General features: G+C 37.7%; 1 protein-coding gene across 1 annotated transcript; it reads right to left on the bottom strand.

The window, feature by feature from the left end:
- Positions 1 to 879: 879 nt before the first annotated feature.
- LOC18441771 (uncharacterized) lies at positions 880 to 13,765 on the bottom strand. The gene is made up of 4 exons (XM_006851997.4): positions 13,640 to 13,765; positions 12,610 to 12,732; positions 12,213 to 12,315; positions 880 to 1,384 (listed from the first exon to the last, which is right to left on the bottom strand). The coding sequence occupies exons 1-4, from the start codon at positions 13,741 to 13,743 to the stop codon at positions 1,124 to 1,126; spliced, it is 591 nt and encodes a 196-aa protein (XP_006852059.2). The 5' UTR covers positions 13,744 to 13,765; the 3' UTR covers positions 880 to 1,123.
- Between the last annotated feature and the right edge of the window lie 11,739 nt (positions 13,766 to 25,504).

Below are 25,504 nucleotides of genomic sequence, written 5' to 3'. Positions count from 1 at the left end.
GGGTTTTGGCTTTACAAAGACCCCGTCTAGGGCTGGCATGGATGGGGGCTTAAGCTTCTATGGTTTTTTTAGAGAGAGAAAATGAAAATGCTATGGTTTCACGGAGTTGTTGGGTAGAGTAGATTTGGGGTTTTTGAGGTTTTACGAAGTTGTTGGGTTATGGGTTGAGGTTTACACGGGGTGAGAGAGCTACACTTTCATTAAAAAATTTCAAGTCTGATTTGAATTTTTTTTTACGGTAACTTTTGTCTTAACATTGCAGTATTTTTTATTTTAATCTAAAATTCTAACAAATTCCTAAGGTTGTCCAAGCTGTTCAAATTTGTTTCACAAGATTATGAATTGCAATCCAAAAATATTACAATTTTGGGTACATCCAAACGGACACTAAATGAAATTGGACAAATTTTTTAATATAATTTTATATTTTCAAATATATTATGTCAATTTTTCTTTCTATTTTTTTTTTTTTTTTGTCTAAAATCTAGTTCAATCAATTCAACCAATGGCATTGATTTGTACTCGAGCTCATCATAACAAAGAGTTATTGAGTATTTCTTCACCGGCCAAAGCATTTATTTCTTGATATTAGAAGAATTCTTTCTCCCTTACTTCCACAAACAACTAAAATGCTCCTGGTCTTGCTTAGGGACCAACTAAAGTGTCATTGATCTTCTAAGCCATTCCGAAAGACGGATTTCCACATTTTCATGCACTATATTTACCGTTAAATGGTAAGGCTCTCCATTAAGTGGCCCTCATGATCGTGACAAAATACTGGGATTAACACTGTGTGTACGTGCATGCGCACTGTGTATGTGTGTATGAGAGAGAGATTGTCCAAAGCATAAACACGGTGAGGGGGTTTACCATGTCATATTGGTTAAAAAGTAATTGATTTCTAGAAATAAAAATCAAAGGTCCAAAATTTGATCCCAACTCACAAACGCCATCAAAGAGAACATTGATTACATTACATATAAAATGGTACAAGGACCTGATATTCTACCTATTGTTCCAAGGAAATGAAAATTTATTAGAGTAAAAAATAAAAGGGAAAGAATTCTTTATCAAAATAACCAAAAGCCAACACTTCCACAAGTGGGATAAGTATATTAAGGACTCAATTGGCTCTTGACCTGTCACCACCACTCCATCCACGCATTGCCCTTTCATTCTTCTTCTCTTCTTTCATCTTCTGCACAATCTCTAGAATCTTTGAATCAGTGAAGCGAGCTCGCACGTATTTCATCTCCTCTGCTTGGATCTCTTTTACGGCACTTGGGTAGGGGTTTGGTGGTGGTTTCTTCCCTTGAAGGCGTGCTATTTGCTTCAGCCTTTTGTATGCTTCTTTCTTTGCTTTCTTTTCAGCCTTGTATTCCATCTGCAAAAAGGAAATGGAGAACACACCTTACAAAGTAGTCAATTCTAGAGCATTCATTCCCCTGAAGATGCCAAGTTCATATTAAATTCATGGAACCAATCAGGAAAACAAGAAGGCTTTAACATATTTCTCATCGATCCCATATACTGAACTAAATATTATGTTGCTATAAACTCTTAACAAAATGCATTTCGTTCGACTCTGCCCTTCGAATATCTAGAGTAGCACGAGAATTTTGTTACAGGTTCCTCAATTAAATATTGTGTTGCTACAAACTCATAGAAAATGAATTTCATTTTGACAGTGAACTTCGAGATCACGGCTAATGCATGAGAATTTTACAAAAATATCAGAACACGGCCACGATTCTGATCAAAAGCCCCAAGAATTGAAATCATCCACATAAAACAAAGCGAACTAGAAATAAACTCCAATTCCGCTTCATAAATGAGTAATGCAGAAGGTGATCCCACTTCTAAATCCTTTATCCTCAAGAACTTGAAGGATGAACACCAGATTCATCAAAATGCACCTACGAGATGAAATATTAAACATTTTAACTATTTCTTTTGGTTTAATTTCAAAAAGCCCATCAAAATACAATAGATGAAAATAGGTAAAATGTTAAATAGTTGATAGGTGTATTTATCAAAATTTCCATAGCAACTATCCCGTACCTACCCAATTTGCCACTACATTTCTCAAAACCTGCCCAAAATATGTTCACCAAACAAATCTCTCTTTTTGTTTGAAAATACAGAGAAGTTGAGCCCGACATCCCCAAAAAGATCATTTTTAAGTTTTAACTGGACACAGGTCAGCAAGTAGCAAGAATATGGCCTACACTGACTCAACCCAACATCAAACATTGCATCAAAACTTTGAGTCTCCTAGATTACCCAAAACTAAACCTAATGCATCTTCTAAATTCCACATGCATTACCATCAAAATTGGACATCTACAAGTGTAACAATACTAAAACGGAGAGACCTTGAATTTGAGGAAGGTGATCGGGTCTTCCTAAAGGTGTTGCCAATAAAGGGCATCATGAGATTCGGGAAGAAAGGAAAGTTGAGCCCCCGTTACATCGGACCCTTTGAAATCCTGGAGAGAGTCGGAGGCGTCGCATATAGACTTGCCTTACCGCCTGAATTAGCCAACATCCATAATGTCTTCCATGTATCCTCATTACGAAAATATCAGCCCGACTCATCCCATGTCCTGAAATATGAACTTTTATCGATCTGCTACCTTTCTGCAATTTTTATCCAAATTGTTTGATTGGTTACTTACAAATATTTCAATGAAAGTAATTGTTTAAATTGCTTCAAGTGAATTCCTGTTAATGATTTCAATGATACTTTGAATATACGATGTTGATGCTTTTTGATGTTAAAGAGTTTCTAAGATAATTTAAGTATGTGTGGACCTATCCAAGACGTCGATAGGGACTATTTGGACTCATCCAGTATGCCGGTGAAGTACGTTTGGACTTACAGGGATTGTTTGGACCTATCCGGTTATACCGCTAGGTACCCATAAATTAGCTTACCATCAAAAGAGGTCAATAATTGATTGCTTCAGCTAAACATATAAACACATAGCACAAGAAGATGGCATTCATTTGTATATCTAATATCCATGTGGAAATAGGAAGCTCTTCAAGCTCAACATATTTTTCCTTCTTACTAATCTATTATTGACACGTGGGAATACCAAGATCTCAAGCTCAACAAATGATTCCTTCTAAGTTTGGGAGGAAGCCATCATACACAAAGCAAACAAAAGGGATATCTCATTTTTAATAAGGCAGCGCATAACGTCGTTCAGGATATAACTGCACTGTTAGGCCCTCTCTAGAATGTTGGGCAGTTACAATAGCCAGCACTTCACTTAACAAGACGCTCTCTGATGTCACCTCAACGAGGCAACAAGCAAGGAGGATTCCATGGGAAAAATATGACAATTCTAGATACAAGACAAGAAGTTGGTTGAATGAATATGTATGAGAGAAACTTATAGACTTAAGTACAAATACTTTCAAGATTAAAGGATGAAAAGCAGTACTAGAGTCCAGTGAATTATGTAGATCATCTCCAACTTTTGGCTAAAAACCAAAGAAAAATATTCAATCTGTAGCACAGTTACCACAAGTACAAAATAAAATTGATTCATCAAGCATAGCCGTTCATTAAACAAATTAGGAAATATACAGATAGACTTATACAATGGAGAGCATATAAATAATTGATTAAAACATATGGCCTAATACACACTATGTTACACTAGTTAGGAAATCCTTACGTACAAGCATTACAAAATGCTGTCTTTTATGAAATACTAAAATTCAGACAAATTAATAGGTCCAATATCGTGCTACATGGAAAAGGCATCATACAGAAAACACGGAATCCAAAATCCCAGAGTAGTAAAAAAACACATTTATATGCCACTATGTGAGTACTTGGTATCATCAATGTGTTGCATATTATTATTGTCATACTTGCAACATCTGTGATCCTTGTAAACGTAATGCAATTTTGGTCAGAAAGGTCTTGCTTTCTACTACCCTCTTATGTTGTACCAGATAATAGAGTCAGCTTAGTTCATTCAGTAACAGTATCTCTCAGACCATAGTAGATATATTCATTGTCTCTAAAGTTTTCAATTTTGCTACAAGCGTACACTATATATTCCCAGGCAGTTTTGGAATAGATCATTCCTAGTTGAGTCACTCACATGAATCAACTCAGTTTGGCACACGAACAAGTTCTACTATGCCAAAATCCAGTTTAAGCTGAGTTTTTCAGTTCTAAAATTAGATATACAGGAATACATACATAAAAGACAAAATGCGAGATACAGGAATATATAAAAAAAAGACTTGTACCTTTTGTGGTAGAATGAGTTTCCCTCTTTGTATAAGCCTTATTTTGTAATCTTATTGTTGGCAAAAAGCCTACTTTTTGCAAAATAGAAAAGCTTACAGAGTTTTTCACCAAAAAGCTCATGAAGTTTTGTTTTTTGAAATTGAAACCCAGGAGAGGTCACTTGGTTTTGGCTCCATCTGAGTCGGGGACCAAGTTCAAGATTTTTAAAAAAATTCAAAGATCCTTAGAGATGGATGCTGCTATCTTTGCAAGCATGGTAACCTTGGGTGCTTATTATCTTTCCACCAAAACCATCTCTCTCCCATAATAGCTCCTACCAAAAGTGTCTCTTTTCTCAAACCAAAGGAACGAAGGTAGAAAATAAAAGACGCAGGTTAAGGAGTATATTCATGCACAGAAAAACACAACTGCTCCGTAATTTCAGTACCACTGTTCCACTTAAGGCCAATGATGTCTTACAATACACCAACATGAAGTCAAGAAACTACTTTTCCTTCAGTTTCATAGAGCTAACTAGAAAGGGAAGTAGAGGCTCTGAGCTTCATGAAAAAAGTAGAGCTTGATAATCTGTTGGATCTATCCATAAAAGAATCACAGTCATTCAATGAAAAAGGGAAAACTTCCTTTTCTAAAAAAATTGAATTCCTAATCTGAAGACGCTAGAAATAGACCACACCATGATGGGCCTTTTAACATTTAGCAGTTATCTTCCATGGACATTCCCTTTGAGGCAACCAAAGAACATCTGTGATGCATTGAAGTTCATATAAAAATTAAGAAATAAACTGTGTACAGACTCCACATGTGTGGGGTGTCCTTAGGTGGAATTTTGTGCTAACAATTTTTCGAAGCCATTTTTACTCAAATAAAAAAAAAATCTAAAAATTCATAAAAATTATCACAAATCATTTCTAATTATGTTCCATCAAAATAACTTGGTTTGGCATCCAGGAAAAATCCAGATAGGGAAATTAGGATCCTTAATTGGGTTGTATATACTCTCCACTGGGCTAGCTTTGGAACCCTAGGCCATTTCTCATGTTTACTCAACAAACCAATGTCCCACAGTCTTAGGAAGAAACACATGCTTGATTTATCAAAGTTGACTGAATAGATGGCCTGGTTTTTGGATGTTCAATAGATTACAAGTACACCCCTAAGGACATGCAATCTTGTGGATGAGGGGGTCCCTCTTTCTGCACATATGCATAGCTCTGATTAAGAGGATCTACTTTATCAAAGCGGCTTCCTACTAGCGACTATCCTATGCACATGTTGTGAGCAAACTGAATTGTTAGGATTTTAGGCGCATATCAACTCAAAGCCAAGTCAACTCATATAGAGCTGCTTCTCTCATGTTTGCGCAATCAAATCGGATTCTCTGATCCTATCTCTTATGCCCTGGCTCACACACTCACGAGGCATTCTTATACCTACCCTGAATAAATCCTCAAACCTCTCGGTTCTAGATAAAGCCCTCTAGACTTGCCTCATGACTCAAGGTATTTCGATTTTCGGCTCCTAGTTTGCTAGAATCTTGTAAGTGCAACATTCCGGTTCACTCCCACTGCAACCAATAACTATCATTGAATGGCGGAGTCAAGGGCTTGTAAGGCCACAACTCCAAAATGCAGCACGTCCCCCCAAAAGTCCATGCCATGTCATAATGGAGGAAGAGGTGTTCATTGGTTTCTTATGCTGATTTGCATATGGAGCGTCTATTGGAGGCCGTCAAGCACCAATTTTGTAGCTGGTCTACAGTGACGCCCTTTAGGATATGGCATCCAGCTGAAGACATGGATCTTGGGAGGAATGGAAGTGAGCCAAGTTCTGCTAGAAAGGGAATGGGGGGAGAGGTGAAAGAATAGAGGCTGTTGAAGCTTCTGGTGGAATGATGACACCATAAATTCACCTGAGATGGCTGGCATCCAAATTAGCTTATTGTCTCCTGTAGCGAGTAGAAAGGTAGTTTGCAAGAGGAAGGAAAGAGACATGAATTTCAGACAGTTCACAATCTGAAAGGGGCCATCTGAAATTTGGGTTCCAAAATCCTCACATTGTCCAAGACTTCAAATTGGTCAGCTACAACAGCTTGTCGTTCCAGGGCCAAGATGAAAAAGTTATGGTACCAATCTTGTAGGTTGGATTTCCTTATCCAAAGGTCAGTCCAGAATCTTACTCTATTGCCTTCCCTTGCCCTGAACGGAATGTTATCACTAAAAGGGTGGTAGCTCGTCAGAAGGCTAAACCTCTAGGTAGAGGACCGCCAATTGGCAGTACCTCTAGGTAGTCAGGCTGATTCCTTAAGATATTTGTGATTGATGACCTCTTGCCCCAGTTGGTTTTCTTGGGTAGCAAAGTGTGACCACCACTTACCAAAGAGGGCCAAATTACATCTTCTTAGGCTATGTGGAGCCTGGCTAATGAAAAAGCCACATTAGGCAGACTGGGAAATTTGAGAGAGTTGCCTTAATAAGGGTGAGTCTACCCACAATTGAGAGGAAACTACTTTTCCAAACCACAAGTTTGTGGTCAAAGTTTTCAATAATGGGGTCCCATTGCCGTATTTTTTGTTTCCTGATGCAAAGGGGCAAGCCCAGGTGTTTGGAGGGTAGCTGTTTAACTCCGCACCCCAAACGACTAGCAAGGTCAAGGGCTACCTGGGCCTTAGCTGGAACTCCCATCATTCTCAATTACCCAAAAAATTGAGAGAGAGGGAGAGGGAGAGGGAGAGGGAGAGATAATGTCGACTAGCTACTAATTTTATTCTCATGACCTGTTTCCATCTCCATCAAATACGGGACAGGTTGATCAATGGCATTAATTTGTCTTTCATACAACACAGACAAATAGATAGCATATTTATACACTTAGTCATCCCCCAAAGCAACATAATTGCACTGCAAAAAGTCAATCATATGAACTGATGCTCCATGTTCCCGTATATATTGAGATTCAAGCAGACCGTGGTCAAGTGCATTTTTCTAATTGCTCATGACTGTCTTTATATGTTATGCTTGAAGGGTGTTCAAATAATCTGTTCATATACTGTTAACAGTGTTTCTCTATATTGAAGCTCCATGACTCAAACATCCTATTGCTTCTCACCCCAAGACTGATCATCATGTACATCATCAAGTTCAGTGTATAGCAAAATACAAGCTCAAACTAGCAATGATATAAAGATTTCAAGCAAATGATTGTCAACAAAAATATTTGTTTTTGTCTTTCATACCTCTAGCCATCGAGAAACCCTAAATACTCTTTTAATAGGAAACAAAATCATCATCATCATCTGAGCCTTATCCCAACTACTTGGGGTTTGCTAGACGAATCTTGTTCCGCCATTTTGCTCTATCCAGGGGGTCATACCTTCAATTAGACCATAAGTCACTATCTCTCTTTTCAATACTTCCATGCATGTCCTTTTGGGCTTTCCCTTGCCCTTTTAGAGCATTCTACTTGAACCAAATCGCCCCTCCTAACCGGTGATGTACTAAGTCTACAATGCACATGACCCGCCCACCTAAGTTAGAGCCACCCCTAAGTTCCCTCGTATGTATTCATTCGGAAATCTATCCTTTAAAGTCTTGCTACTCGTTCATCTCAACATCCTCATCTAAGCTACACTCATCATATGGCTATATTGTTTCTTGACCGCTCAACATTATGTCCCATAAAGCATCTTTGGTCTTACAGTCGTCCTATAAAACTCCTTTAGTTTCATTGGTATGCGTCACATAAAACTTTGGAAGTACATCTCCACTTTGCCCACTTAACTCTTTACACAACATCTTCCTTAATCTCTCCATTCACTTGGATTATCGGATTATCGACTAAAGAACTAATATACTCTTAAATAGAAAACAAGAATGGTGATGAGTTTAATCAATATAAAGGAATAAAATGAGGAGCCCTTCTGCCTTAAGCTCTAAACTCTAAAGCTCCTAAAGAAAAATTAGGTCTAATAAAAAATGGACTAGCCTTGGAATTCAAGCCTGAATTCCCTCTAGAGGGGGCGGGGGGGTGGGGAGTGTGTGTGAGGGGGAAGCAAGAAAGGGAATATAGAGAGGGGCTGATAGTAGACAGAAGGGAGAGAGTTGAAGGTGAAGTAGATTGGGGGTGGGCAAGAGAAGAGGATGGACTAGGCGAAAAGAAGGGAGAGAAAAGGGATACAGGAGATACGAAAACTAGAAAAGGGATCAGATGAAAAGGAGGGAGAGAAAGAGGAGAGTGGAGAGACGAAACCAGAGAAGAGAGGAGAGAGAGAGAGGGAGATAGAGAGATAGAGAGACTTTTTGGGTATTTAACTCGTTACTCAAGAATGTAGCATCAAAATTATCCAATTGGACAATAAAGATTTTGTTATCAGATCAGTGAGCCATGTGAAACAACCTGGTCTTCGGTTGTCCAAGTAACTTGGTATGAAGACTTGGTTGTCTGCCCTGCAGCATATTTCAATCTAAGCTGTTGGCTTGAACTGTCGAGGCATTCAGGCAATCAATTGATTGACTCATCTCTATGTCGGTGCCAAAAGCTACATCCTTGACTTTGATTGCCGTGTTGGTGATGAGGAGCTCACAAGACATGGGATTACAAGTGGGATGCCTGGAACCATCAACTATGGCCAGCTGTATCAAATCAGTGATGCCTGCATTAGGGATGTTAATAAGAAGGCTGGTGGTAGCGAATGATATATGGTTGTCGATTGGAAGGAGGTCTGAATGACCTTAAGTCGTTGATTGTCTCCAGCTGTAGTCCCACCTATGGAATCCAGAGCCAGCTGGCCTCAAGATGGCAAATGTGCAGCCTTGGACAGATTTAGGTTGCAGGGGCCATGGCTGGGATCAAGTCTATGCATGACAACTATTGGATGACTTACCATCTAGAGATCTTATGTGCCATCTGGATCATCCATGTGGTGATACTGATCATCCACAAGCTCAGCCACTTTTAGGCAATATTTTGTTCAGTGACATCTAAGATTGATTTAAACCATTCACTTGGATTCCTCCTGAGGAAAATGGTGGGAAATTTTGAAAGTAAAACTTAAAATACCAGCAGAGTTTGATTGTCCTGCACATTTAGATATGAACATGGAGAGGTTGATCAATGGCTAAGGATTGGTGAGGCCGCAAATGGGGGCAAAAATGGGTCAATGACAGCACTGGTAGTACAATTGTAGTTGTTGAGTTTACAGGGAGTGCATATGGTGGTAGATATGGTGGCGAATCATTTTGGGACGGAAACACATAACTGGACCAGGCTAGAATTTGTAGCATCAAGGGGGAGAGGTTTTTGATGTCGATGTACCTCCACCATCCTATGAGAGATTTATGAGATGGATGGCAGACAGTTTGCTTTGCCATTTGCCAACGAGCACCAATTGTCTACAATGCCATAGGAGTCCGTACCTTGGGTGGTTGAAGTTGCCATTTCAACGGTCTATAGGGATTTGCTGCGATGGGCGGTGGTCAATTCCCCGTGATGTTGTGTAAGGAGAAGTTGATTAAGGACATTTGTAAAAGTTGATGACGAGGGATTGAGGTGGGGAGGTAAGCACAACCTCCAGAAGTGGGAGGTTCAGAAAAGTTGATGATGAGGGAGAGAGGTGGGGAGATAAGCACAACCTCCAAAAGTGGGAGGTTCAGACAGTGAACAATGGACAATGGTGATTTGGAGGAAGATGGGCTCCCACTAGTAGACAAATTCGATTCAAATTTGAAGTTTAATTGATAAGAGATGCTGGCTCCATTGAATTTGAATTTTGGACTTGCAAGGGAATAAACCTATGGTGGGGATAACTGGGATGAATTGCAGCATTCGGGGCCGATATTTTCCTGCAGAGATGGACAAGAGGTTCCATGTGGCAAGTTTTTATAGGATTGGGATTCAGTGGAGACCACCTGTTACACATCCATCATTAATCTTTCGACCAGAACAACTAAGGTCAAATTTTTGTTTCCTGAAATTTAATCATCAATTGCATCTGGGAACTACAGTTTCCCAACTGTCCTTTCACCGTGCAATATCTCTTTCGAGAAGTTTGGTCCCTAACTGTGTGCGCCCAACTTTCATGCCCCGTCCTATGGTGACTCTATTCCACGTTCCATCCAAAGGGCTCCCTCCCTCTCTGGAATTCATGGTTAATGTGCAGCAAATAGGACTTTTGGACCACTGGAATAATCATTGTTTCTGGGATGAGTTCTGGTCTACCTATATCAATGAGCTCTAGTAGCATTTCTGGGAAAGGAATTCCGGCTAATCTTAGAAAAACCTGCAGAGATTTCCAATCTGTCAAAAACTTTCTAGATGCCAAGCATGTACTCGTATTCCTTTGACCTTAATGCAAATTTTCCTCCTCTTTAAGGCATCTAGCACAGACCTCCAAGGGGAAGGATATTTTTAGAACCTTTGAAGTTGAAATCTGAGCTACTGGCTAGCCATTCAGTTGGGAAGGAGAATAAAATACCAACCACTGGCACTGGTCAGCAGTATAGTTCAAGGGAATTCACTTTAGTTGACCCCACTTTGTAATGCCTTTGAATGCAGAGGGGGCAGGTTGGAGGGAGCAGGGTTGGAGCGGGGCAGGGGTTGTCTCGTGGTGGTTTATTACAGTGGGGGATGAGTAAGAAGATGGCAGGTGGGATGGAGGGAGGGCAGGGGATGTTCTCGTGGTGGTTTATTATGGTGGGGGATGAGTAAGAAGATGGTGGTGGTTTGACCAATTGTATGAGATTCAGACTTATTGGTATAACTTGTAGGATGCAGGGATCATTTGGTGTTGTGGTGTATGATGATTTCCTCGCACAAGTAGGTCCACAAGAGTTAAAAACCAAAATATTGTTTGATGTGATATCCAGAGGTCTGGGATCTGTGGTACTGGGAATGGGATGGGGAATGCTGGAATAAGAACTTGAGTCAACATTCCTTGGGGTTTTGTTTAGTCTAATAGGTGACTCTAGTTCTCATATAGCTGGGTTAGGAGTTGGACAAGGTATTCTTTGAAAACTCTGAGATATGTTTTCAGAGAGGCTCCAGAATGGGTTCTCCATTTCCACCGACATTTAAGTGATAGCTATGAAGTATGGTTGGCTATCATAGGGACGGGCAAGAATCAAGCAGGTGTCATGGGGTTCCAGTGGAGAGGTCATGGGGCTGCTTTGGGGGGAAGCAAGCATCTCAGAGCTACACCTTATGATCGTAGTAATATTCCTTTAAATTTGTGGTTCTTCATAGATTGGACCGATGTGTTCTCAATCCTAACCTTTTATTTCTTTTGAGGGGGTAAATGACTCTTAATTCCAACCTACTAAGCGGTGTGTTATATGCTCGTCTAATGATATTAACTTGGTAATATCATAGCTCTGCATGATATTCTACTGGAATCGAAAAGCATGAATATGAACAGGATTATTGTCATATCATTTGTATAATTCATGCAACCATTGTTTGGAGTGTGGTGTTTCATTGCCAAGTAGTTCTTTATCACCCATTCAACTTAAGAGCTCTACGAAGGCAGCATCTCAAGTCTGTGTATTAGGCACTAAATGTTAACAGCATCACATCTCTGAAGCCTAAAGGGAACATCTCAAACTGCAATTCAAACGGTTCAAAGGCTATAACTTGTCAGGTCAGAAGCAGAAAAGTTAACTAGTTCACAATCCATTATTCAATGAAGAAAGATGACTCCTTGTTACAGAAAGCATAGCAAACATGTGATCAACATCACCCAGTAAGTAGATGTCATAAGGACAACACAAATGCAAGAATATAAGCAGTTAAAACATCAAGATATGGGTTAGTGATTAGGGTATAAGGGCCACAGCACAGTGGCATTGGGTTTAAATCCCAGCTTGATGCAGATAAAATGGCCCATTTTTTAACCAATCAAGAAAACAAAAGAAGGTATCGGTTTAGGAGATGTAATGCATACACTAGCCATAGCCGTGGCTTCATCCTCACCGACTCCCTGTTGTTTCAACTCAAGCACACGCCAACCAAACACTCGAGCTGGAGGGGGATCAAATCCACTAAATCTGTAGAGGATTGAGAACACAGTCAATGCTTTCCTCAAAGTAAGCATATTTAAATGTCAAAGTAGAACTAATATGCAATCATCTCAGTCAAATTTGTGATATCCATTAAAGTAATACCAAGTTGGCATATATAAACATGAGAAACTCTCAGACTCAATTGGTATAAAATTCTCTTTAAGCATGTGCGTGTCAATGTACACCTTGTGTTAATACTCAAGACTAAATTAAGATCATAAATGATAACCAAACTATTATAAATATGAAACTGATCTACAAATAGAGGAAAAGGAGTACCTAATAGCTTCTTCATGTAGAGCTTCAGGGTACATCTGATTGAATTTCTTCACGTAAACATCCTCAGGGAGAGTAATTTTCTCATATTTATCATTGGTACGAGGAAACATCACAGGTGGAGCCCTACGTGGTGCAATCAAGTGTGAACACACCAAGCCAATTTAACCCAAAAAAAAAAACACACAAATAGAATCACCACAATTAAGTAGCAAATGGGTAACATTTATTTGTTTATCTACTTTACATGCACCATTGGCGCCCAAGAATAAATGCACTAACAAAATACGTACTGACACATGTTGCATTAACATCAAACAATAAACTCAACAATCTTTATACCCCCCCTTTCCAGCAAATGCCAAGGCGGCAACAACACTAGTAGGAAATTCATGAAATATAGAAGAACATATGAGAAATAAGGAATTGATGATGGAATTGATCAAATATTTGAACACTCGGATATGATAGATGACACTCAATGACTAATTATGCAATGTATTAGCAAACTAAGACAAGGGCACTATCCTTAACTTTTATTGTACGAACGTAGTGAGGCCTACTATCAAAAGATTTGAGAGAATCATTAGTTTCTTCTTGTCAATCTCTCAAACAGGTATTGGGAAAACTTGGGTAGAGAGCTTGTGCAAGGGCACCAGACTAAAACAGGACCCTGTTAGGACTTACAAGGATTTTATCCAACTGGAATAATTTATGGAGGCTTAAAACCCACAGTAAGTTGTGTGTTTGATTCTTCTCCAACTCAATAACTCCCATAAAAAAATTCATATAGTCTTTCTATTTTTCAAGAGAACAGAAACATGAAGTGAAGAAATATAGGGCAATTGGTAATGCTTGACCTTCAAGAAATGGAAAATTCATTACTATCCAAGTCAATTCTATGCTTCGAATTTGAAGAAAGGAAACTAAATCGATTGGAAATCAAGTTTTACATTTTTTTTAAGGATAATTTCGTTAGAAAATGGAGAGAGAGAGAGAGAGAGAGAGAGAGAGAGAGAGAGAAAGAGCTGACTCTTCCATGGCTTTGAGCCAGAGAGGTTTGGCCATGGCAAGGCCCTTCACAAGCTTCCTGGTTTTGGTGAAGAGGTCGCCGCTCATGAACGACATTTTCCCCATTGGACTGCTGTTTTGAAACAGCAATTTGTTTCGGGCTAAACGCCCCGATTTTATACGTGATTTCGGAAGCTGTTTAACCGTCCTATTCGGTGAACCGGCCAACTCAACCATCGGAGCGGTTTACCCGTCCTAATCGGTGAACCGGCCAACTCAACCATTCTAAGAGGAAATCCGGATAAAAAAGTGTTGAAAAATAAAAATAAAATCTACTAAAATATAAAAAATGATTAAAACAATACACATTCAAATGAAATTAAAAATTAATAAAAAATAGATTTTTGAATTAAAGTGATGATTAATGACCAAAACAATTTTTAATTTTTACCTTAATATAAAGAATATTAAAATATATTATAAACCAAATTTTTTATTTTTGAGAATTTATATTTATTTTTTTGAATTTTTTTTTTAAATACCGATTGATCACCAAAACTACACAAAACCGAAACCCGCCACTGACCTGTTCCGATCTAACCGGGCGGTTAGATCCGCTAGTTTTTACCAATAGTAAACATGAAAATCTTGAAAAAGGATGATCTAGATAATTTGTTGCAAGATGTATTATTTTTCAGAAAAGTAATGATACTATGAGACCCTCTCACACCTATGTGAGTAAGACTCCAAAAGATCACTATTAAATTTTGATGCAGATCACCATTAAATTTTGATGCAGATCTCTAAAAAACTCATTCACCCAAGTCCCACATCCATGTGATAACTTTTTTGGAGACCTGTATCTAAATTTAATAAATGATCCTTTGGGTTCTACTCACATAGGTGTGGGAGGGTCTTATAATGTCATATCTCTTTTGGAGAATCATAATATTTATTTTCTTACATATTTATCGTACATCTCGATGTCGAGATGATCAATTAGAGAGCTTTCCAACATCAAGCGAACATTTTCCAATGAATTTAGATGATCAATTAGAGGATTTTTTAACATTAAAATAACATTTTCCAATGGATTTTCAATTGCACCTTAATTCTACATTTTAATATTGGGACCTTATATAAATTTTTTTATATTTAAAGTACCTCAAGACAAAAAAGTTGCTACACAGATTTTTTAGAGTGCTCATATGTATAAAGTGTTTTCTAAATATACTCAACATTCATTGTACGCTCATTATTTTTTTTTGTAAAATAATATTTTTCAATCAAAGGTGTTGTTGATCATTAAGAGAGATAAAATAGATATTTCTACAAAACACAATGACATTCTATTAGTTGTTAAAAAAGCAATTAATGTTAATGTCACACGTTATACTTATAATATCATTATCCATTATAATTAATACATGTTTTTCTTTCTAGTAAAAAATTATATTATGCCACTGATTAATTATATACAATACTCATAAAAAAATTTACTAAATTATGGATAAGCATCCACAAAATTAGATATATTAAAAAAATACCCTAATATAATATCTATTTAATTTATTTGTCAACCTTATCTTATTTTATTTATTTTTAGAATATATGTTTAGGTTATCATTCAAATCGAATCAAACCGAATCCAGATCGACGATCCAACATTTCCTATCCACTCCATGAATCCAAGTTTTGAAATACACATACACCCATCTCAAGTTCCTCTTTAACGGGGTCCGGGTGGTGTGAAACCGGTTGGTTGCATTTGTTTAGACCAGGGTTTTAAAAAACGCCAAGTTAACCCGGACCCGGTTCGACTCGGGAATAGGCAAAGGACGTATCGGTTTCGGCATAATACACGAAATCGCCCGATTCCAGTGAAAACGGGGCGATTCTGTACAGTGACTCGTCGATTCACTATACAGAATCGGCGAGTCCCGTGAAGAACACGAGCTGCACAGTGTTCTTAGCGGGTTTCTTCAAATTTTGTCTTTTTTTTTTTATCATTTTTCTTCTTTTTTTTGCCATGTGATCGAATATTCAGGCTTTATGCAACTTTTTTTCAGCCTTTTCAAGGATTAAATGGTGGAGAAATTTCATGTTTTTGGGTCATGAAAGTTGCGGATTTTAGGGTTTCCGCTTTTCCTTTTGTTTCATGCCAAATAGAGCAAGAATCTGTGAAACTTTTGAGGCATATTTATCGTAAATGTGTTCATCGAAAAATTCTGTTACGAATTTGGGATAATCTTTGAGAAAAACAGAATAATTTAGAGATTGAAGCCACAGGTTCACAAAACCAGGTAAGAACTCTGCAATTTTTTTTTTTTCTGCCATTTGATCAATTTCAGTCCATATTTTGAAAATAATCAGTTAAATTTATAGGGTTTTAAATCTTTATCGTGTCTTTTATCATTAACCATATTCAATTTCATTTAATTTACTCAATTACAGCCTGATTTTTTAGAAGAACACAGTGATGTCTGTGAAAAAACATTTCTGCTATTTTTAATTTTTATTGTTAAAGTTTTTGTTGAAAAAATTGTATGTTGATAGATTATTTATGCAAAACAATGCATGTTATTATATTTTTAATGCAAACCTATACTTTTTTAATTTGTTGTTAATGCATTTTTGAGTTGGAATGACTGATGTTAGGTGGCTATGTGAAGAATTGTTTTTATTTGTTTTTCTTTTTAGTACATGATCAATTTTATTTGAAAAATCGTGATTTTTCGAAAAGATGTAAAAATAGTGACCAGGTTTTGATTATCATGAGGTATTAAACCATATTTTTACTTTTTATGTTAATGTTTTTGTTGAAAAAATTGCATGTTGATAGAATATTTATGCAAAAAACATACATGTTATTATATTTCTAATGCAAAACTGTATTTTTTTAATTTGTTGTTAATGCATTTTTGAGCTGGAATGACTGATGTTAGGTGGTTCTATGAAGAATTGTTTTTATTTGTTTTTTTTTTTTAGGACATGATCAATTTTTTTAAAAAAATCCTGATTTTCCTAAAAGATGTGAAAATAGTGACCAGGTTTTGATTATCATGAGGTATTAAACCATATTTTTAATTTTTATTGTTAAAGTTTTTGTTGAAAAAATTCCATGTTGATAGAATATTTATGCAAAAACATACAACTTATTATATGTCTAATGCAAAACTGTATTATACTTTTAATGTAGTTTTGCATTAAAAATGTATTTTCAATTTTTTAAATATTGAATGCAAAAAATACATGTTGTTAAATTGTATTATCATGAGAAATTAAAGTGAATATCATTGTAAAAAAATCGTGGCATATATGACAATTATATTATCTTGCATTTTGTTAATTTTATTATTAATTTTTTAATGCAAAAAATGTATGTTCTTGATAATTGAGCTGTAGCCATGTTTGGAGCTTGCATTTTGTATTATATTATCCTGTATGTTTGTAATTGATATGTACGAAAATATTATTGTCAATAGAAATATTTTGCAATAACAAATAACAACAAATATAACTACATGAACTACCCCAACATATTATCACTACACATGGTGATTATTTTTCTTGTTGAACTGTCAGGTTAATTTTTAACTTTTTACATATTAAAACAATTGAATCATGTCAAGTTCTGCAGAAGACCCTGCATGGCAACATGGGGTCAGACTTGATCCCAACAAAAAAGACAAAATTATTTGTAATTACTGCTAAAGAGTAATAAATAGTGGGGTACATAGGTTCAAGCAAAACTTGGCAGAGGTTAAGGGAGATGTTTCTGCATGCAGTAGTGTCCCTAGTAATGTAAAAAAACATATGGCGGCATTTTTTAAGGCTAACAAAGGTAAAAAAATTGTCAAACATAGGATGAATGAGGAGATAGCTAGTTTATATATGCCATCAAGCAGGAATGATCCAGAAGAGCAATATAATAATGACCTAGAAGAGCAATATAATAATAACCTAGAGATGGCCACAAGAGTGAGTTTACATGAACAATATCAGAGGGAACGTGGGTTTAGAATGCCCGGTGGTTATGATATAGGCATGCATGGTGGGTCTAGCTCAGACATGCATGGTGGGTCTAGCTCAGACATGTATGGCAGGCCCAGCTTAGACATGCATGGCGGGCCCACGTCGAGCATGTATGGGGGGGTCAGCTCAAATATGTATGGAGGGGTTGGTTGCAGTATGTGTCAACAATAATCAAACGTTGAAGAAATAGTTCCTAGCTTATCTAAGAGTACCAGTGTTGTAGGTCATGGTCGTATAGACTCATTTCTCTCAAAGCCTAAGTCACAACAGATGACTTTAAAAGGCATAGTTAAAGGTACAAGAAATATGTTGGGGAGATATGTTGGTAAATGGTTCTACGATAAAGGGATTCCCTTTGATGCAGCTAATAACCCATATTTTCCACCTATGGTCAGTGCAATCCAGAGAACTGGGCCGGGGGTAAAACACCTGATGACATATGAGCTCAATGGGCCAATATTAGATGAAGAGGTGGAGGAAGTTACAAAGTGGATTAAAGAATATAAACAGAGTTGGCCAAAGACAGGCATTACTCTCATGAGTGATGGTTGGTTGAATAAAGTTAGCAAAAATGAGTTTTTAAACTTCTTGGCCTATTCTGCAAAATGTACAGCTTTTTTGCCTAGCAAAGACGTATCAAGGACGAAGAAGGAGGTAACCTTCTATGTACAACTATATGATCAGATAGTGGAGGAGGTGGAAGATAAGCACATAGTCCCGTTTATTACGGACAATGAGTGTGCATGTGTTTATGCGGGCAGTAAGTTGATGGATAAGATGAAGCATCTAGTACGGACCCCGTGTGCTGCACACAGCATCAAACTTATGTTAGAGGAGATCGGTGAGATCAAAATTGTGAAGGAGACTCTAGAGGAAGTAAGGTTGGTGTCGAGATTTATATACAACCACTCTAAAATTTTATTTATGTTTAGAGAACACTCTAAGAAAAAAGAGAGAATCAGGCCTGTCATAACCCGCTTTGCGACCGATTACTTAGCTGTGGACTCCATTCGGAAATCTGAAGGTGCATTAAAGAGATTGTTTACCTGTGAAGAGTGGTTAAATGATCGCTTCTCGAAGTTTAGTACCGATATAAAAGTGGATGGCAGAGTCTCAAATAGGAGGTTCTGGTCTGGATGTTCCAGTGTCGTAGAGGCCACTGCCCCTTTGGTCACGGTATTAAGAATGATGGATGCTGACAATAAAGCTACCATGGGCATCTTTTATGAAGGTATCGAGAGGGCAAAATCAGCTATTGGAGAGAAGTGTAGTTTTGCTAGCAAAATGATCGAGATTATGAAAAGGATATGGAACACCAAATTTGGACGTCCAATTCATTATGCTGGTAATTCATTATGCTGGTAAATATATATTTATATCATTAAAATGTTTCATTTTAAATCATTTTTTTTTGAAATTGTAAATGAAATTTTTCTATCTATATATTTTCTAGATTACTACTTCAACCCAAAATTTTTCTATTTGACACCTGAACATCCCTACAAGGGATCAGATACATTATTGCAAGGTTGGAGAGAAGCATCGAAATCAAGTAGCAGCAATACTGATTTAATGTTTGGGTAAGAACTTCACTGAGCTGTTATATTTGTGAGGAATAATACACTAAAACAAAATATATTTGTTTTAGCTTGCTATGTATAGGGATGCTATAGGATCTTCGGAATTAGACTTGCCAAGAATTCTCGAACTAAGATGGATCCAGGTTATCCCCTAGCTAATATTTTGTTCATTCATATATTTAATCTTATGAATTGTTATTGCCCTTACAATGCTTTTTACATTTTAATCCAGCTGAATGGTGGGAGATATATAGTACTAATGCAATTCACTTAAAGAGGATAGCAATCAAGGTGCTCTCCTAGACATGTTTTGCTACTGGCTGTGAGTGCAACTAGAGTACGTTCCAATGGTTGTACACTATTAGGAGGAATCGTCTTGCTTCGAAGAAGCTTCATAAACTAGTCTACGTTCATTACAACTTAAACCTCCGAGAGTGACAAATAAGAAGGAAGTTTGAAGACTATGGGCCGATAGACTTAGACACAATATTTGTCACAGACACAGCAGACCAATGGGTAATAGAAGAGGAGGAGCCAGTGTTGCACAAGAGAGCGTTCCTTGAGGCTATCGGTGAGGAAGATCTTGAAGAAGGTGATGAGCAGCCTGAAAGAGGAAGCAGTCAACCAACGTATCCACAATTCGACGGAGATGTCGATGATATTGCACCTAACAAGGGAGAGTGGGAAGGGGGTCTAAGGGAAAATGAGAGAGATGATGATTCTGAGACCACCCTATCCCAGCCATATTATTCACATATCGAGTCCCAACAGCAACAGGGTAGAGATGAGCATGACAGTGTAGGTGAGCATGAAGGATGGATAAGCTGTGGGGATTTTGGATTGGAAACACAATAGAATACTAACACTTAGGGATTTGGGTATTGTCAGACGCCTGTTAATATCGATGATTCATTTTTAGATCGAATCAATGAATTGTCAAATGAATTCAATCAATGGTACCAGCGTGATCAAGAAGAAGAACGACGTCATCTGTCATTTTATTTTTAGATCGTATGTTACTAATTGTATGCTTTATTGTAGTCCATGTATGTTGATATACATATTCTATGATAATTCTATGTTTATCCTTTTGTGTGATGTAAATTAAATGGTAAATAGTAGTTCATGTAGGGAAAGAACATATCAATATTCGCATATTCATGCAAAGAAATGAAAATTCTTAATGGAGTACCCTCATTTCTTATGGAATTCCTAAAAAACAATATTTATAATGAATTTTAATAATTTTTTCTGATTTTTTTTAAGCTTTAATCTGACCGATTCAGCCAATTCCCGATCTAAATCGTCGATTCACCGATCCGGATCGATTTTTGAGGTGCCCGATCCGGACCACTAATCCGCTTTTTAAACCATTGGTTTAGACGCTGTGAATCCGGTTCGATCAACGCTTCACCCGGTTCTCTCATGACTTGCAGCTCAATAGACGGCCAGGACTCTAAATTATCTGCACCAATGATTTAAAAAGCGGATCGGTGACCCGGATCGGGCACCTAAAAAACCGATCCAGATCAGCGAATCGGCGATTCGGATCCGGAATCGGCTGAATCGGTCGGATTAAAGCTTCAGAAAAATCCGAAAAAATTATTAAACTTCATTATGAATGTTGTTTTTTAAGAATCCAATAAGAAATGCGGGTACTACATTATTAACTTTCAGGTTTTTCATCAATTTGTGAATATTGAGATGCTTTTTCCCAGTATAAACTTAAGTATTAAATTTGTATCACTTTAAAAAAAAAATCATAGCATTATCATGGATAAAATATATAATTATACATGGACTATAATAAAGAATAGACTAAATCAATGAAAGAATGACCATTAAAATCTCGTTTTGGCGAAAACCCTAATCCGCTAAAAAAACCCAAATTATTACAACTTAACTAACTATAATCCAAAATTATTACAACCTAACTAATTATAATATTATATAATGAAATTATAATTATTAATTTACATTTTATAATTGTTTATTTAGATAAATAATAACAGATTAAAAATATTTTATAATATTATCTAATTTAAAATGTATTATTGACAACTGTAAGAAAAATAATACATTACATGATTTATAATGTAAAAATTAACAAATAAAATAAAAGATTTGGTTATCAATGTAAAAATTAATAAAATGCGTACAAATTTTGGAAATAACATTTCAATTTTTCAAAAATATTTTTTTTTAGGTTTCTATAATAAATTTAGTAAAAGAGATTGTTAGTAGAAAGATGGAGATTTCAAATAGAATAAAATTTTTATTTTTTATTTTTTTATGCCTTTCATATTATTTAGAAAAATAATTATACCACTATATACAACAAAAATTAACTGCTATACAAAAAATTAACTTTTTTATTTTTCATTTTTTTATGCCTTTTATATTATTTAAAAAAATATTTATACAATATACACAACAAAAACTACTATACAACACAAAAATGCAAATGCAACACCCAAGGGGGGATTCGACCTTGGGACATGAAGTGAAGAAGCAAGAGACATAACCACCATGCCACCTCACCACATATGGTTGTAATTTGCTGATTAATAGAATATATTTACATTTCCTTTTCATTTAATAATGTTTGGGAATTATCCCACATCAAAATATGGGTATTCAACTTTGGTATATAAATACCTATGTAATATGAATAAAGCATACGCGTGAAAACATTGGGGCAACCTCACACGTGCGTGTGCGCACGTGTACATGCACACGTGTGTGTGCGCACGTGTACATACACACGTGTGCGTGTCCGTACGTGTGGCACGTGTGGGAGTGTATACGGCTCGTATCGCACGTACACACGTGTGTGAGTAGTGTGTGTGGCACGTGATGCGTACACACGTGTGAAGGCTAGAACCGGTTAGAACCGAGAGAGAACCGGGAGGGAACCAGCGGTTCTACTCTGGAACACCTAAGGAACAACCAGAGGTTATCCAATTGAGTGGGATTTGACTCGTAGAAGGTCTGGGTGTCACCAACATAGAGGAGGTGAGAGATTATTGGACCAGAGGGGGATGTTTGGAAACCACGGAGGATACGCCTATCGTAAAGTCTACAGAGAGATTTGGAGAAACGCTCCCCAATAATGTTAAAAAGAAAAGGGGAGAGTGGGTCTCCCTGCCTTAGACCTCTAGAGGCAGGGAAGAGGACTATAGGGGAACCATTGATAATGATGGAAAAATGAGGGTTGGAGATGCAAGCCATGATCCAAGATCTCCACCTAACCCTGATGCCCATGCGTGAATGTAATTCATCAAGTAGGTTCCAATCGACTCTATTGTAAACCATTTCCCAATCAACTTTGATGATGAGTCCCTGAACCCCCGAGATGAAGGCCCCATCTAGAATTTGCCTATTAGCAACAAAAGTAGATTGAGAGGGGGAAATGATAGAATGGAGGACAGCTTGAAGACGGGTGGCTAGGACTTTGGCAATAATTTTGTAGGAAGAGTTGAGGAGGCTGATGGGGCGGAAATCTCTTAACTTTTCTGCCTCTTTTATCTTGAGTATTAAAGCAATGAAACTACAATTGCGAGCTGTATTGAGGCAACTCCTACGAAAAATTACATTAAAAAAGGCTAGCAGGTCTAGTGCTAAGGTATCCCAGAATTCTTGAAATATGGCAATGGGGAACCGCTAGGACCAAGAGATTTATCCCTACCTAGGTAGGACAGCCTTGTGAATTTCTTCTAATGAAAAAGTCTTTCCAACCAGGCCGCATTGTTAGGGGATAGGGAGGAAAAAGTGAGATGATCCAAGGAGGTCTAGGTGTAGAGGGAATCGAGAAGAGTCTTTTAAAAATCTAACAATGATCTTATTAACCTGTTCTAGGTGAGAAAAAGAATAGTCCCCCCACAATGATTTGGGTGATAGCATTGCCTCTTCTTCTAGCATTTGTAGTTTTCTGAAAGAAAGTGGTATTTTTATCTCCCGCCTTCAACCATTTGATTTTAGGCCTTTGATACCCAAAGGCTTCTTCTTTTTTTTAGGTATTGCAGAAGGTTAAATTTAGCAGAGGATTGGTCCAATAATTCTTAACTCAAAAGATGTTTGAATTACTCCAAGGCGTCCAGGGAGTGGATAAGATTTTTGCAAAATCTTGGATTTATTCCCTGAAGTTACCCGGGATATTACGACTCCAAAGTTTGATGGAACCCTTCATTAGTTGAAGTTTTTTGGATAGTCTGAAACCAGCCCATCCATCAACCACGAAGAACAACCAACTACTTTTAAAGAATAGAGGGAAAGAAGGTTCATCCAACTAAAACAGTTCAAATCTAAAGGGCATGTTCACCTGCGAAATGGGGTTGGTTTCTAGGAGGATGGGTTTGTGATTAGAGGTTAATTTGGGGAGGACAAAGGAACGAGTACCAAGAAACTGGAATCCCAAGAGCTTGAGACTAGGAACCTGTTAGATGTTGCATGATTTGACCAAGTAAAGGAACCTCCTAAAAGAGAGATATCTAGAAGGGGCACACTATCAATGAAGTCGAAACAGGCTCTCATCAATGTGGTGATGTGGCCAGCTGAACTTTTCTCATGAATCCATCTGACCATATTAAAGTTGCCCCCAAGAAGCCAAGGGACTTCAACAGAGGGTTTTTTAGACAAGAGCTCTGGCTAAAGCGACTGGCGAGCAGAAGGACAATTGGGGCTGTAGATCAAGGATACTTTGAAGGTAAAGTTATCCGAGATTCTACAAAAAAAGACATTGATGGAGAAGTCTCTTACAGAAAAAGAGACAGCCGATAGAATGGTAGGGTTCCACATGACCTAGATACCACGCGAGGTCCCCAGGGAGTCTTTAGAGACCCAGCCACAGTGCCTCCTACCCTAAGTGTCCCAAATAAGGGTAAAGTCTGGGGAAGAAAGTTTAGTTTCAAAAAGAGCTAAAATATCAGGAAAATGAGAGGAAACAAGGGAACATACCCTACCAAGACCCCTGATGTTTCAACAAAGAATATTCATTTGGGAGAATTGGGGTATAGGGAAACCTTCCTCCTAGACCTACTTCTTTTTGGGGTTAAGGTCAAGGAAGCGAGGAGAGGGGTCACTCTAGAGGATGATGCAAAAGAATTGTAATTGACATTAGAATGCACATTTGCTAATTCCCTAAAGCTTTTGGAAGGTTTTGGAGTGGCATTGACCTGGGCTGCACGTGCTTCTTGTTTGAGTGAGTTAGCTATATCTGTGATGTTGCCATTAAAGAGCATACCCATGGATATTCGGGAGGGATCATTAGCAATGTGGTAGGGTTAGAGGTTGGGAGAGAGTGGAATGACGTTGAGGGCCGGAGACTAGAAGAGGGGTGAAAAAGTAGTTGTAGGCGGGGGGGGGGAGGAGAGGGGAGGGGATGATGAAAGGGGGAAACTAGCCTTTAGAAGAATGGGCAGCATTAATTGCCAGTCTCATTTCCAGTGGCATGGGGACAAGGCTATCTAGGTTGGAATATTGAAAACCGGAGCCTGTAGGATTCGGAAGCGGAATATCAAAAGAATTCAAGGGTATGGTAATAGTGGGAAGGTCTCAGAGAAGACAAAAAGAGGGAGAGGGATGTGAAGCTGACGGAGAAGAAGGGAATGAGGGAAAATGCAGGTAGCAGGCGGAGTGCACCGGTTGAACCATGGGGGTATAAGGGAGGGGGTGAAGGGGGAAGAGTTGCCTCTAGGTTTCCACCATCTATCAGGGAGCACGGGGTGTTGTTTCTGGCATCTGGGCATTTCGGGGGGATGGGGTGACAGAGGAAGGGGGTACAGATAAAGGCAGGATTAGGGGTAGCCGAGAAGAGGAGTGGTAAACGTTGCAAGAGATTGAAGAATTGAATGGTAAGGACTACACTCAAAATAATTGAAAAGTATAGACCGTAGATCTGTTGGGTGTCTTATTGCTGATTCTTGAATTTTATTTATGTCCTATGAATTGATTGCAGGTGTCCTATTGCTGGTTCTTTGAGTTTATGATCTGAATGATTGGTTTGTTCAATTAGGGTTTAGTTTGTATATAGACACCATTACCATATGCGATGGAAATCGCAATTTTTCAAAAGCAAAAAAGAAAAAGGACGGAAGGACTGTTGCATCGGATTTGGAAACTGGGATGTAGTTTAGTATACACTAATGGATCAGTATTGTAATGACCGGCATTTGACATTGTAACCGATGATGAAGCAAGTGTTTGGATGTCCAATCTAGAATTATCCTAGCAAGTGAAAAGAATGAATACATTCTTTGCTCCCAATGTATATC

Source organism: Amborella trichopoda, chromosome 9 (genome assembly GCF_054954075.1).
Source record: "Amborella trichopoda isolate Santa Cruz 75 chromosome 9, AtrichopodaSantaCruz75HAP2 v2.0, whole genome shotgun sequence".
Classification (NCBI taxonomy): Eukaryota; Viridiplantae; Streptophyta; class Magnoliopsida; order Amborellales; family Amborellaceae; genus Amborella; species Amborella trichopoda.
The sequence above is the reverse complement of the archived record's forward strand: the minus strand, read 5'-3'. Positions and strand labels throughout refer to the sequence as shown.